Here is a 13,606-nt window from a genome sequence, read left to right as displayed (position 1 = left end):
TTTCAGAATTAGTAGTTCGAACTGTTTGGGTATGGACCTGGAAAGTATGACATTACTTTGCAGGCTATCTCTGCAGTAGACTGCAACTCCTCCCCCTTTGGCAGTTCTATCTTGACGGAAGATGTTATAGTTGGGTATGGAAATCTCTGAATTTTTGGTGGCCTTCCTGAGCCAGGATTCAGACACGGCAAGGACATCAGGGTTAGCAGAGTGTGCTAAAGCAGTGAGTAAAACAAACTTAGGGAGGAGGCTTCTGATGTTGACATGCATGAAACCAAGGCTTTTTCGATCACAGAAGTCAACAAATGAGGGTGCCTGGGGACATGCAGGGCCTGGGTTTACCTCCACATCACCCGCGGAACAGAGAAGGAGTAGTATGAGGGTGCGGCTGAAGGCTATCAAAACTGGTCGCCTAGAGAATTGGGGACAGAGAATAAGAGGAGCAGGTTTCTGGGCATGGTAGAATATATTCAGGGCATAATGCGCAGACAGCGGTATGGTGGGGTGCGGGTACAGCGGAGGTAAGCCCAGGCACTGGGTGATGATGAGAGAGGTTGTATCTCTGGACATGCTGGTTGTAATGGGTGAGGTCACCGCATATGTGGGAGGTGGGACAAAGGAGGCATCAGGGGTATGAGGAGGGGGACTAGGGGCTCCATAGTGAACTAAAACAATGATAACTAACCTAAGCAACAGTATACAAGGCATATTGACATTTGAGAGAGACATACAGCGAGGCATACAGTAATCACAGGTGTTGAATTGGGAAAGCTAGCTAAAACAGTAGGTGAGACAACAGCTAATCAGCTAGCACAACAACAGCAGGTAAAATGGCGTTGACTAGGCAACGGGGCCGAAGGATAAAACAAACAAGCAGAATGGAGTACCGTGATTAATGGACAGTCCAGCGTGCATCAGCTATGTAGCCAAGTGATCAGTGTCCAGGGGGCAGCGGTGGATGGGGCGGGGGAGCTGGACTGGCGAGTGTTATCCAGGTTAAAAAACTAATAATGACTAAATAGCTTGTAGCTAGTTAGCTGGTTAGCTTCTGGAGGTTCTTGAGTGTGTTCTAAAAATTAAAAATAATAGCGATTCCGTATCACATTGGGTGAGGCAGGTTTCCGGAAGGTATAAACAAATTTTAAAGAAAATCGGGAAGAGATAGAAAGACATAATGGAGAAAAAGGCACAACAGTGCCTCATCAACCTCAGGAGGCTGAAGAAATGTGGGTTGACCGCTAAGAACATCACAAACTTCTATAGATGCACCATCGAGAGCATTCTGTTGGGCTGTATCAAGGCCTAGTACTGCAACTGCACAACCCGCAATCGCAGGTGTGGTCAGCCCAAAGCATCATCAGGGGCACACTAACTGCCCTCCTGGACACCTAAAGCACCCACTCTCACAGGAAGACCAAGAAGATCATCAAGGACCCCAGCCACCCAATCCACGGCTTGTTCACTCCTCTACCTTCTGCACTGAACAAAAATATAAACGCAACATGTAAAATGTTGGTCCCATGTTTAATGAGCTGAAATTAAACTTCCCAGAAATGTTTCACACGCAAAAACACTTGTTTCTCGCCAATGTTGTGTACTAATTGGTTTACATCCCTGTTAGTGAGCATTTCTCTTTTACCAAGATAATCCATTCACCTGTCAAGTGTGGCATATCAAGAAGCTGATTAAACAGCATGATCATTACACAGGTGCACCTTGACCTGGGGATGATAAAAGTCCGCTCTAAAATGTGCAGTTTTGTCATGCAATTCAATGCCACAGATGTCTAAAGTTTTGAGGGAGTGTGCAATTACTGCAGGAATGTCCACCAGAGCTGTTGCCAGAGAATTTAATGTAAATTTCTCTATTATAATCCGCTTCCACTGTCGTTTTAGAGAATTTGTCAGTACCTCCAACCGGCCTCACAACCACAGACCTCCAGGTCCAGCTTCTTCACCTGCAGGATCGTCTGAGACCAGCCTCCTGGACAGCTGAAGAAACTGTGGATATGCACAACCAAAGAATTTCTGCACAAACTGTCAGAAACCATCTCAGGAAAGCTCATCTGCATGCTCGTAGTCCTCACCAGGGTCTTGACCTGACTGCAGTTCGGCATTGTTACCAACTTCAGTGGGCAAATGCTCACTTTCAATGGTCACCGGCATGCTGCAGAAGTGTGCTTTTCATGGATGAATCTCACTTTCAATTGTACAACTGGCAGATGGCAGACAGCGCGTGTGGAGTCATGTGAGTGAGCAGTTTGCTAATGACAACGTTGTGAACGGAGTGCCCCATGTTGGCGGTGGGGTTATGGTATGGACAGGCATAAGCTACAGACACAAACACAATTGCATTTTATTGACGGCAATTTGAATGCACAGCGATACCGTGACGGGATCTTGAGGCATATTGTTGTGCAATTCATCTGCCGCCATCACTTCATGTTTCAGTTTGATAATGCACTGCCCCATGTCGCGAGGATCTGCAGACCAGCCACCTGGACAGCTGAAGAAACTGTGTGTATGTACAATCAAAGAATTTCTGCACAAACTGTCAGTTCCTTCCAATTCTTGGAAGCTGAAAATGTCCCAGTTCCTCCATGTCCCCCATACTCACCTGTTGTCACTCATTGGCTATGTTTGGGATGATCTGGACCAACATGCACGACAGCGTGTCCCTAGCAACTTCACACAGCCATTGAAGGGGAGTAGGACAACATTCCACAGGCTTCAATCAACAACCTGATCAACTCCATGCGATGTGTCGCGCAGCATTAGGCAAATGGTGGTCACACCAGATACTGACTGGTTTTCCAATCCATGCCACTATTTTCTTTAAGTTATCTGTGACAGAGGCATATCTTTCTTCCCAGTCATGTGAAATCCATAGATTAGGGCCTAATGCATTTATTTCAATTGACGGATTTCCTTATATGAACAGCACCTCAATAAAAACTTTGAAATTGTTACATATTTTTGTAACATTTTTGTTAGATTATGTTAATAAGAATTCTGACACCTATCTTTTAGATTTTTTTTATTACTTATGAAAGAAAATATTTTGCTCTGAGCAATTGTGTTAGTATAAAAAGTGTAATTACAAAATGTGCATACAGTATCGATCAGTATTTCTATGATTTATTTTATAGTCTTTTTTGCTCATCTATATCAAGGGTATAATTTGGGTTGTGAGTGTAAAAAATGCAGGGGGGGAGGGATGTCCTCACAGGACAAGGTCCTATCTTGAGATCTGTGCATGGAATTCACCATTGTCATCAATGCATGATTTATGAGAGAGATTGGGTCTCATGAGGGATTTGGCACTCTATGATTACAGTTCACTCATGAAAGGACGCAGAGCCCAATTCAACCAATTATAGATAAAGAAAAACTCAAAACATGTCCGTCTTTATGTGTCTTATGGACCTTTGAGCTAATCAGCTTGTTCAAGTGTGCAGATTCTACACCTGTTTTTGGATACAAATCGGTATGTAGCTGTCTAATCAAATCAAAGTTTATTTGTCACATGCGCCGAATACAACAGGCCGTGATTAGAGCTTACAGTGAAAAGCTGACTTACAGGCTCTAACCAATAGTGCAGGGAAAAAAGGTATGTATGTGTGTGTTTGTGTGTGTGTCTAATGAGAATCATGACGTGGGATTCCTCAAGTGGCTGAGAGAAGGTGGTTCAGAAAGGGGATAAATTCAGAGACATCCAATGCCAGTCGGTTCAGAGTGTCATCTACCAGCTGTGTGTGAAACCTGGCGCACAAGGCTGGCCTGGTAAGTATTGAACTTAACAATACATTAACATAACTTGACCTTGTAACCAACTATGTTTTCTAGATGATTCACATGATATATTTTACGTTACAATCAATGCACCAGTTTGACAATGCAGACTGTTTTTATGCAATTCTTTTCACAGATATTCCATCATGTAGCAGTAAATACAAACTGAACTGTATCAGTGACCACAGAGTTATTCTGTACTGATAGTGGTACATGGCTGTCATATGCAAGCAAGTGCTGGGAGTTGGTGATGTTGGCCTACATTGAAGAATTGTCTGGCACACTCTCCATTAGAGATTCTGCTAATCACTGTAGATCAATATACAATCTTTTGCTTCTTATTTGGTAAATTATTTTACAGGAACATGGAGCCAAACAACAGAACGACATATTTGGTAAGAGAATTCCTCATCACAGGATTGGATGAAGTACAACACCCAAAGCTGGTGGGAGCAGCCATTTTGTTGGTCCTCTTTCTCATTCTGATCGGAAGCATCACTAACATTTGTGTCATAGCATTCAACAAGCCTCTGCATACCCCCATGTACTTTTTTATTTGCTCGCTGGCAATGGTAGACATAGTCTTCTCCAGCGGCACTAGTGTTACAATGCTTAACGTTCTCCTTGGTGAGGAGAGAAGAATCTCCTATGCACCCTGCATGATACAGTGCTTCTTATATCATTTAGGAAGTTCTATGGAACCCTTCGCTATTGCTCTGATGGCTTATGATCGCCTTATTGCAATTTCATATCCTCTTCGATATCAGACTATCTTAACTAATACAAATGTATGTTTACTTATATTAGCCAATTGGGCAGTAGGCTGCATGCTTGCCAGTTTGTTGACTGGCTTGGTGAACAATTTGCCCTTCTGTGGCTCAAATAAACTCCCATACAGCTTTTGTGAATATGCAGCATTAGTAAGAGCAGCTTGTGTGAATACTACATTTTATTTCAATGCAATTTCTGTTTTGGCGGCTGCTGTAATATGGGTTACTTTAGCCTTGATAATCGTCTCATACATGAAGATAGTTTATGTAGTGATACAAATGTCTTCATCCAAAGACAGGATGAAAACATTTAACACCTGTGTCTCCCACATGATAGTGGTGGCTTGCTTCTTTATCCCCAAGGTGTTGTTAATATTGGTCACCAGGGTTGGTTTGGTTCTCACGCTCTCTCATAGAAATGGCCTAGTCATTGGCTCTTCTCTGGGCCCCTCTCTTGTGAACCCACTTGTGTATTGTCTCAAAACCAAGGAGATTAGAGGGCGCCTGAAATATATTTTCAAGAGATCTGACATTTCTCCAAATATGTAATGGTTAGGGTTACCAAAGCCATTTCTTGTTTCTTGCTTGTTCCAATAAAAAGTGGTTGAGTCAAAATTGTTCCCATGTTATTTCATCATCAATGTAACCATGTTGAATCAATGTTGAGTTTTGATTGAATTTGTTAAAACTCATCAGTGGCTTGTATCTCAATTTAACTGTGAATCAACAAGAGTGTCAAGGTTTGCTTGATTTAGATCACAGGTGTCAAACTCATTCCATGGAAGACAATGTGTCTGCAGGTTTTCACTCCTGTCTTTTACTGATCACGGGAGGTCACTGGTTAGTTAGGATCTCCCCTCACCTGATACTATAGGTCTTAATTGGTCACCGGTTAGTTAGGAACTCCCCTCACCTGATACTCTAGGTCTTAATTGGTCACTGGTTAGTAAGGAACTCCCCTCACCTGATACTCTAGGTCTTAATTGGTCACTGGTCAGTTAGGAACTCCCATCACCTGATACTCTAGGTCTTAATTGGTCACTGGTCCTCACCTGGTCAGTTTAATTGGTCACTGGTCAATCACCCTGATACTCTAGGTCTTAATTGCACACAAATTGTAAGGAAATAAAGAAAATCAGTTGACGCTGAGGCCTCCAAGGAATGATTTGACACGCCTGATTTAGATTAGTTTGATGTCTGTTGACAACTCAATTAAATGTCAGTCAAAATTAATTTGATTTGACATTTTAGCCCATTCTAACCATATTTAATATTATCTACTATTAAATGCAATTTTTGAAATGTCAGGTGTTAGCGTAGAGCATATGTAGTAATGGACCACTATTAGATTATTACAGTATAATCTTAAAAATATGATCCGATCTAGACCCTTAACTACATTATTGTCGCAGTTCTTAAGATTGCCAGCACCAAAGGCCGCCTCAAAACCCTTTCTATCTGCAGTGGCCAGCTGATCATCATTGCCCTCTATATTCTACCTAGAATTCTACCCAAAAGATATAAAACAGAGCTTGATGAAAAGATTCAAAAGATGAACTGGTCCACAGAAAGAGAGTCTCTGCTGTATCTTAATGATTTAGCTATGTAACTACAAATAGTTTCATACAATACATTATGTTGTACAGATGCTTAATGATTTAATATTGTTTATAAAAAATGTATCAAAACAGAAATGAATTTAGCATCTATTTGTATCTAATAATTTGATATTTTGCATTGAATTGCATTCATTTGAAAGTGCATTTTTGGATTCATAAATTAATTATATATACCTCTCAAATTCAAATCTGGACCTTGAAGTAAGTTCCATTGTTTATTTGTATTCTTCCCCTCTAAGCAAGGACTGATTTAATCCTGGGAAATTAATGATCAGCTGCACCATCGAGAGCATCCTGACTGGTTGCATCACTGCCTGTTATAGCAACTGCTCGGCCTCCGACCGCAAGGCACTACAGACAGTAATACGAACGGCCCAGTACATCACTGGGGCCATGCTTCCTGCCATACAGGACCTCTATACCAGGCGGTGTCAGAAGAAGGCCCTAAAAGTTGACAAAGACTCCAGCCACCCTTGTCAAAGACTGTTCTCTCTGCTACCGCATGAAAGGCAGTACCGGAGCTCCAAGTCTAGGTGCAAGAGGCTTTTAAACAGCTTCTACCCCCAAGCCATAAGACTCCTGATCATCTAGTCAAATGGCTACCCAGACTATTTGCAGTGCCCCCCTCCATCTCACCCCCTCTTTAGACCACTGCAACTCTCTGTTGTCATCTATGCATAGTCACTTGAATAACTCTTCCTACATTTACATACTACCCCAACTAACGGTTGTCCCCGCACATTGACTCTGCATCGGTACACCCTGTATACAGTCTCTCAATTGTTATTTTACTGCTGCTCTTTAATTACTTGTTACTTTTATCTCTTATTCTTATCTGTATTTATTTGAAACTGCATTGTTGGTTAGGGGCTCGAAATGATCATGTAGAACAGAAAAGAATCAGGCGTCTGTCACGCTCGTCGTTGCATGAAGAAGGAGTGGACCAAAGAGCAGCGGTGTACGTGTTCATGATTATTTATTAAAACTGAACAGAAAATAACTACCCACAAAACACAGGTGGGAAAATGCTACCTATTTATGGTTCCCAATCAGAGACAACGACAGACAGCTGTCCCTGAATGAGAACCATACCCGGCCAAAACAAAGAAATACAAAACATAGAAAATGAACACAGAATGCCCACCCATATCACACCCTGACCAAATAAAAATAGAGACTTATAAAGCTCTAAGGTCAGGGCGTGACAGCGCCGGACCTCGTTGGGTCAGATTTGAATAACCCTGATATATAGCCATTGTTTCTTCAACAATATAACTTATAGATGCGTCAAGAGTTTAGTTGAACTGTCATACCACCAGCACAACCTAAAGTATAAGCTTGTTTTACTCCAGTATTTGTAAATCATTTAAATGTAAGCAAACACTGAATAGCCTTAAAACATGGTGACAATAAAAAATGTTATATCATGGATGGTCATTCCTTGCATCCATAGTTCTGTCTATGAATTTGAGAGTGGTTGCATTTCTCCTGGCCTAAAAAACAAAACAGAGGCAGGGTGTCCACTTTGATTTTGTTTCTACTAAGGATTTGATTTATAAGGTGTCTTGTTATAAGGATTCCTGAATACTCTTTATTGTTGCAGCAGTGCCATAATGGGCTGTAATTCCTTTTGTTTTCCCAATCTGGAATACATCACCATCAAATGTCGACCACATTAGCTGCCGAGAAAATTTTCTTTGGTTATTTTCCCCCCAAACCGAAACAGCGACGGCTCACAAGGAACTACACTGGTCTTTGTGCAAACTGGAAATGGCATATCCTAACATGGCATTTATTGTTGCTGGATAATGCTCTCAAAATTCTACCAAACACATTTCCTATGCTACACGTGGAGAGAACCTGCTTGACCTTTGTTACTCTCTCTTCCGGGTCGGCTACAAGGCCCTCCCCCACCCTCCCTTGGGGCAAATCAGATCACACCACCATCCTGCTCCTACCCATGGATAGATGGCAGGATTCACACAAAAAAAGGTGAAAACCACTCTATTTTACCACGGTAAGGTGACTGGGAACATGGACGGGTACAGACAGGTTAGCTTTGACCTCTGACCTCTGGCAAAGTCTGGCTGGAGGGTTTATGGACATACTCAATCTCCCCCTATCCCAGTCTGTTGTCCACACTTGCTTCAAGATGCCACCATTGTTCCTGTACCAAAGATAGCGAAGGTAAGTGATCTAAACTACTATCGCCTGGTAGCATTCACATCTGACATCATGAAGAGCTTTGAGGCTAGTTAAGGATCATATCACCTGCACCTTACCCGACACCCTAGACTCATAACAATTTGCATAACGCCCCAACAGATCCACAGACGTTGCAATGGCCATTGCACTGCACCCTGCCCTATCCCACCTGGACAAGAGGAATACCTATGTAAGAATGCTGTTCATAGACTACAGCTCAGCCTTCAAAACCATAGTGCCCCAGGTGGTGAAGGTAGGCAGCAACACCTCCGCCATGCTGACCCTCAACACAGGGGCCCCACAGGGGTGTGTGTTGAGCCCCCGCCTGTACTCCCTGTTCATCCTTGAATGCTTGTCCACGCATGTCTCCAAACTCAATCATCAAGTTTGCTGAAAACACAACAGTGGTAGGCCTGATTATCAACATTGCCGAGACAGCCTATAGGGAGGAGGTGAGGGCGCTGGCGGAATAGTGACAGGAACATTACCTCTCGCTCAATGTCAACAAAACTATAGAGGTGATCGTGGAATACAGGAGACAGCAGAGAGAGAATGCCCCCATCCACATTGATGTGCCGCAGCTTAAAGTTATTTGGCATGCATGCCACTGAGGACCTGAAATGGTCCCTTCAAGCAGATATAATGGCGAAAAATGCACAATAGTGCCTCATCAACCTCAGGAGGCTGAAGTAATGTGGGCTGACCGCTAAGAACATCACAAACTTCTATAGATGCACCATCGAGAGCATTCTGTTGGGCTGTATCAAGGCCTAGTACTGCAACTGCACAACCCGCAATCGCAGGTGTGGTCAGCCCAAAGCATCATCAGGGGCACACTAACTGCCCACCTGGACATCTACATCACCCAGTCTCATAGGAAGGCCAAGAAGATCATCAAGAACCCCAGCCACCCAAGCCATGGCTTGTTCACTCCTCTACCTTCTGCACTGAACAAAAATGTAAACGCAACATGTAAAATGTTGGTCCCATGTTTAATGAGCTGAAATTAAACTTCCCAGAAATGTTTCATACGCAAAAAAAAAAACTTGTATGACAATGGTGAATTCCATGCACAGATCTCAAGGTAGGACCTTGTCCCGTGAGGACATCCCTCCCCCCTGCTCTTTATTCAGTCACAACCCAAATTATCGGCACCCTTGATTTTGATGAGCAAAAAAAGACTATAAAATAAATCATAGAAATACTTAGCGATACTGTATGGACACTTTGTAATGACATTTTTTATACTAATACAATTGCTCGGAGAACAATATTTTCTTTCATAAGTAATACAAAAATTCTAAAAGATAGATGTCAGAAATCTTATTAACATAATCTAACAAAAATGTTATCAACATGTTATTTGAGTTGTCCTTCTACTGTTCTCCTGTTATCTCATTTATGTAACTGTTTTTTGGCCTTTCGTGGCTTCATGTTTCACTGGGTATAAAAATGAGGTAACACGCATCTAAAATCCATTTGTCATTCATCACCATAGACAAAGGCAATGAATGTCACTAATCCCGCCGAAGATGGTGCTTCTTCCTGTTCGGGCGGTGCTCGGCGTGCCGATAATTTGGGTTGTGAGTGTAAAAAATGCAGGGGGGGAGGGATGTCCTCACAGGACAGGTCCTATCTTGAGATCTGTGCATGGAATTCACCATTGTCATCAATGCATGATTTATGAGATTTATGAGAGAGATTGGGTCTCATGAGGGATTTGGCACTCTATGATTACAGTTCACTCATGAAAGGACGCAGAGCCCAATTCAACCAATTACAGATAAAGAAAAACTCAAAACATGTCCGTCTTTATGTGTCTTATGGACCTTTGAGCTAATCAGCTTATACGCATGTTCAAGTGTGCAGATTCTACACCTGTTTTTGGATACAAATCGGTATGTAGCTGTCTAATCAAATCAAAGTTTATTTGTCACATGCGCCGAATACAACAGGCGTAGAGCTTACAGTGAAATGCTTACTTACAGGCTCTAACCAATAGTGCAGGGAAAAAAGGTATGTATGTGTGTGTTTGTGTGTGTGTCTAATGAGAATCATGACGTGGGATTCCTCAAGTGGCTGAGAGAAGGTGGTTCAGAAAGGGGATAAATTCAGAGACATCCAATGCCAGTCGGTTCAGAGTGTCATCTACCAGCTGTGTGTGAAACCTGGCGCACAAGGCTGGCCTGGTAAGTATTGAACTTAACAATCCATTAACATAACTGGACCTTGTAACCAACAGTATGTTTTCTAGATGATTCACATTATATATTTTACGTTACAATCAATGCACCAGTTTGACAATGCAGACTGTTTTTATGCAATTATTTTCACAGATATTCCATCATGTAGCAGTAAATACAAACTGAACTGTATCAGTGACCACAGAGTCATTCTGTTCTGATAGTGGTACATGGCTGCTATATTCAAGAAAGTGCTGGGAGTTGGTGATGTTGGCCTACATTAAAGAATTGTCTGGCACACTCTCCATTAGATATTCTGCTAATCACTGTAGATCAATTTACAATATTCTGCCTTTGTTGTAAAGTTTTTTACAGGAACATGGAGCCAAACAACAGAACAACACATACGGTAACAGAATTCCTCATCACAGGATTGGATGAAGTACAACACCCAAAGCTGGTGGGAGCAGCCATTTTGTTCGTCCTCTTTCTCATTCTGATCGGAAGCATCACTAACATTTGTGTCATAGCATTCAACAAGCCTCTGCATACCCCCATGTACTTTTTTATTTGCTCGCTGGCAGTGGTAGACATAGTCTACACCAGCGGCATTAGTGTTACAATGCTTAACGTTCTCCTTGGAGAGGAGAGAAGAGTCCCCTATGCACCCTGCATGATACAGTGCTTCTTATTTCATTTAGGAAGCACTATGGAACCCTTCGCTATTGCTCTGATGGCTTATGATCGCCTTATTGCAATTTCATATCCTCTTCGATATCAGACTATCTTAACTAATACAAATGTATGTTTACTTATAATAGCGACTTGGGCACTAGGCTGCACATTTGCCAGTTGGTGGACTGGCTTGGTGAACAATTTGCCCTTTTGTGGCTCAAATAAACTCCCATACAGCTTTTGTGAATATGCAGCATTAGTAAGAGCAGCATGTGTGAATCCTACATATTATTTCAGTGTAGCTTCTACTGTGGCGACCACCATATTATGGGTTAATTTAGCCTTGATATTCTTCTCATACATGAAGATAGTTTATGTAGTGATACAAATGTCTTCATCCAAAGACAGGAGGAAAACATTTAACACCTGTGTCTCCCACATGATAGTGGTGGCTTGCTTCTTTATCCCTAAGGTGTTGTTAATATTGGTCACCAGGGTTGGTTTGGTTCTCACGCTCTCTCACAGAAATGGCCTAATCATTGGCTCTACTCTGGGCCCCTCTCTTGTGAACCCACTTGTGTATTGTCTCAAAACCAAGGAGATTAGAGGGCGCCTGAAATATATTTTCAAGAGATCTGACATTTCTCCAAATATGTAATGGTTAGGGTTACCAAAGCAATTTCTTGTTTCTTGCTTGTTCCAATAAAAAGTGGTTAAGTCAATATTGTTTCCATGTTATATCACCATCAATGTAATCATGTTGAATCAATGTTGAGTTTTGATTGAATTTGTTAAAAGTCATTTGTGATTTTTATCTCAACTTAACCAGTTCAACTGTGAATCAACAAGAGTGTCAAAGTTTGGTTGAGTCAGATCCCAGGTGTCACACTTATTCCATGGAAGGCAATGTGTCTGCAGGTTTTCACTCCTGTCTTTTACTGATCACGGGAGGTCACTGGTCAGTTAGGAACTCCCCTCACTTAATACTCTAGGACTTAATTGGTCACTGGTTAGTTAGGAACTCCCCTCACCTTATACTCTAGGTCTTAATTGGTCACTGGTTAGTAAGGAACTCCCATCACCTGATATTCTAGGTCTTAATTGCACACAAATTGTCAGGAAATAACAAAAATCAGTAGACGCTGAGCCCTCCAAAGAATGAGTTTGACCTTTCACCTGATTTAGATTAGTTTGATGATTTTTGACAACAAAATATAAACGTCAGTCAAAATTGATTTGATTTGACAATGTAGCCCATTCGAACCGTATTAAATGTTATCTACTGTTGAATGCAATTTTATTGAAATGTCAAGTGTTATCGTAAAGCATATGTAGTAATGGACCACTATTACATTACATTTAAGTCATTTAGCAGACGCTCTTATCCAGAGCGACTATTAGATTATTGCAGTATTATCTTAAAAATAGGATCTGATCTAGACAATTGACTACATTGTTGTTGCAGTTCTTAAGATTAACAGCACCAAAGGCTGCCTCAAAACCCTTTCTATCTGCAGTGGCCAGCTGATCGTCATTGCCCTCTATATTCTACCTAGAATTTGTATGTATCTGTCCAGTAATACCGGCATTAGATTCAGCACTGATTTACATATTGTTATTATCATGTTGTATAGCCTGCTCCCTCCTATGATCAATCTACTGATATACTGTTTCAAGACAAAAGATATAAAACAGAGCTTGATGAAAAGATTCAAAAGATGAACTGGTCCACAGAAAGAGAGTCTCTGCTGTATCTTAATGATTTAGCTATGTAACTACAAATAGTTTCATAACATACATTATGTTGTACAGATGCTTAATGATTTCATATTGTTTATAAAAAATGTATCAAATATTTGTATCTAATATATTGATATTTAGCATTGAATTGCTTAATAAATGTTATTTTGAAAGAGCATTTTCAGACTCATAAATTAATTATATATAACATTCAAATTCAAATCTGGACCTTGAAGGTAGTTCCATTGCTTTTTTATTCTTCCCATCTAAACAAGGACTGATTTAACTAGTTGGATATAGGGGGCGCTATTTAAATTTTTGGATGAAAAACGTTCCCGTTTTAAACAAAATATTTTGTCACGAAAAGATGGTCTACTATGCATATAATTGACAGCTTTGGATAGAAAACACTCTGACGTTTCCAAAACTGCAAAGATATTGTCTGTGAGTGCCACAGAACTGATGTTACAGAAAAAACCCAGATAAAAATCCAATCAGGAAGTGCCGCATTTTTTAAAACCGCCTCATGGCAATGACTCCTTATATGGCTGTGGAGGAGCTAGTAGTCAGCTTACGTTTTCCACGTTTTCCCCAAGGTGTCTGCAGCATTGTGACTTATTTGT

General features: G+C 41.2%; 2 protein-coding genes across 2 annotated transcripts; both read left to right on the top strand.

Moving 5' to 3' along the window:
- Window positions 1-3,742: 3,742 nt before the first annotated feature.
- On the top strand, window positions 3,743-5,170 carry LOC115125083 (olfactory receptor 10D3-like). The gene is made up of 2 exons (XM_029654580.2): window positions 3,743-3,782; window positions 4,153-5,170. The coding sequence occupies exon 2, from the start codon at window positions 4,157-4,159 to the stop codon at window positions 5,108-5,110; it is 954 nt and encodes a 317-aa protein (XP_029510440.1). The 5' UTR covers window positions 3,743-3,782; window positions 4,153-4,156; the 3' UTR covers window positions 5,111-5,170.
- Window positions 5,171-10,530: 5,360 nt separating this feature from the next.
- Window positions 10,531-13,080, top strand: LOC115125085 (olfactory receptor 10D3-like). Its single transcript, XM_029654583.2, has 2 exons — window positions 10,531-10,574; window positions 10,944-13,080. Exon 2 carries the CDS (start codon window positions 10,948-10,950, stop codon window positions 11,899-11,901), a length of 954 nt encoding a protein of 317 aa, XP_029510443.2. The 5' UTR covers window positions 10,531-10,574; window positions 10,944-10,947; the 3' UTR covers window positions 11,902-13,080.
- The last annotated feature ends 526 nt before the right edge of the window (window positions 13,081-13,606 follow it).

Source organism: Oncorhynchus nerka, linkage group LG11 (genome assembly GCF_034236695.1).
Source record: "Oncorhynchus nerka isolate Pitt River linkage group LG11, Oner_Uvic_2.0, whole genome shotgun sequence".
Taxonomy (NCBI): domain Eukaryota; kingdom Metazoa; phylum Chordata; class Actinopteri; order Salmoniformes; family Salmonidae; genus Oncorhynchus; species Oncorhynchus nerka.
The sequence above is the reverse complement of the archived record's forward strand: the minus strand, read 5'-3'. Positions and strand labels throughout refer to the sequence as shown.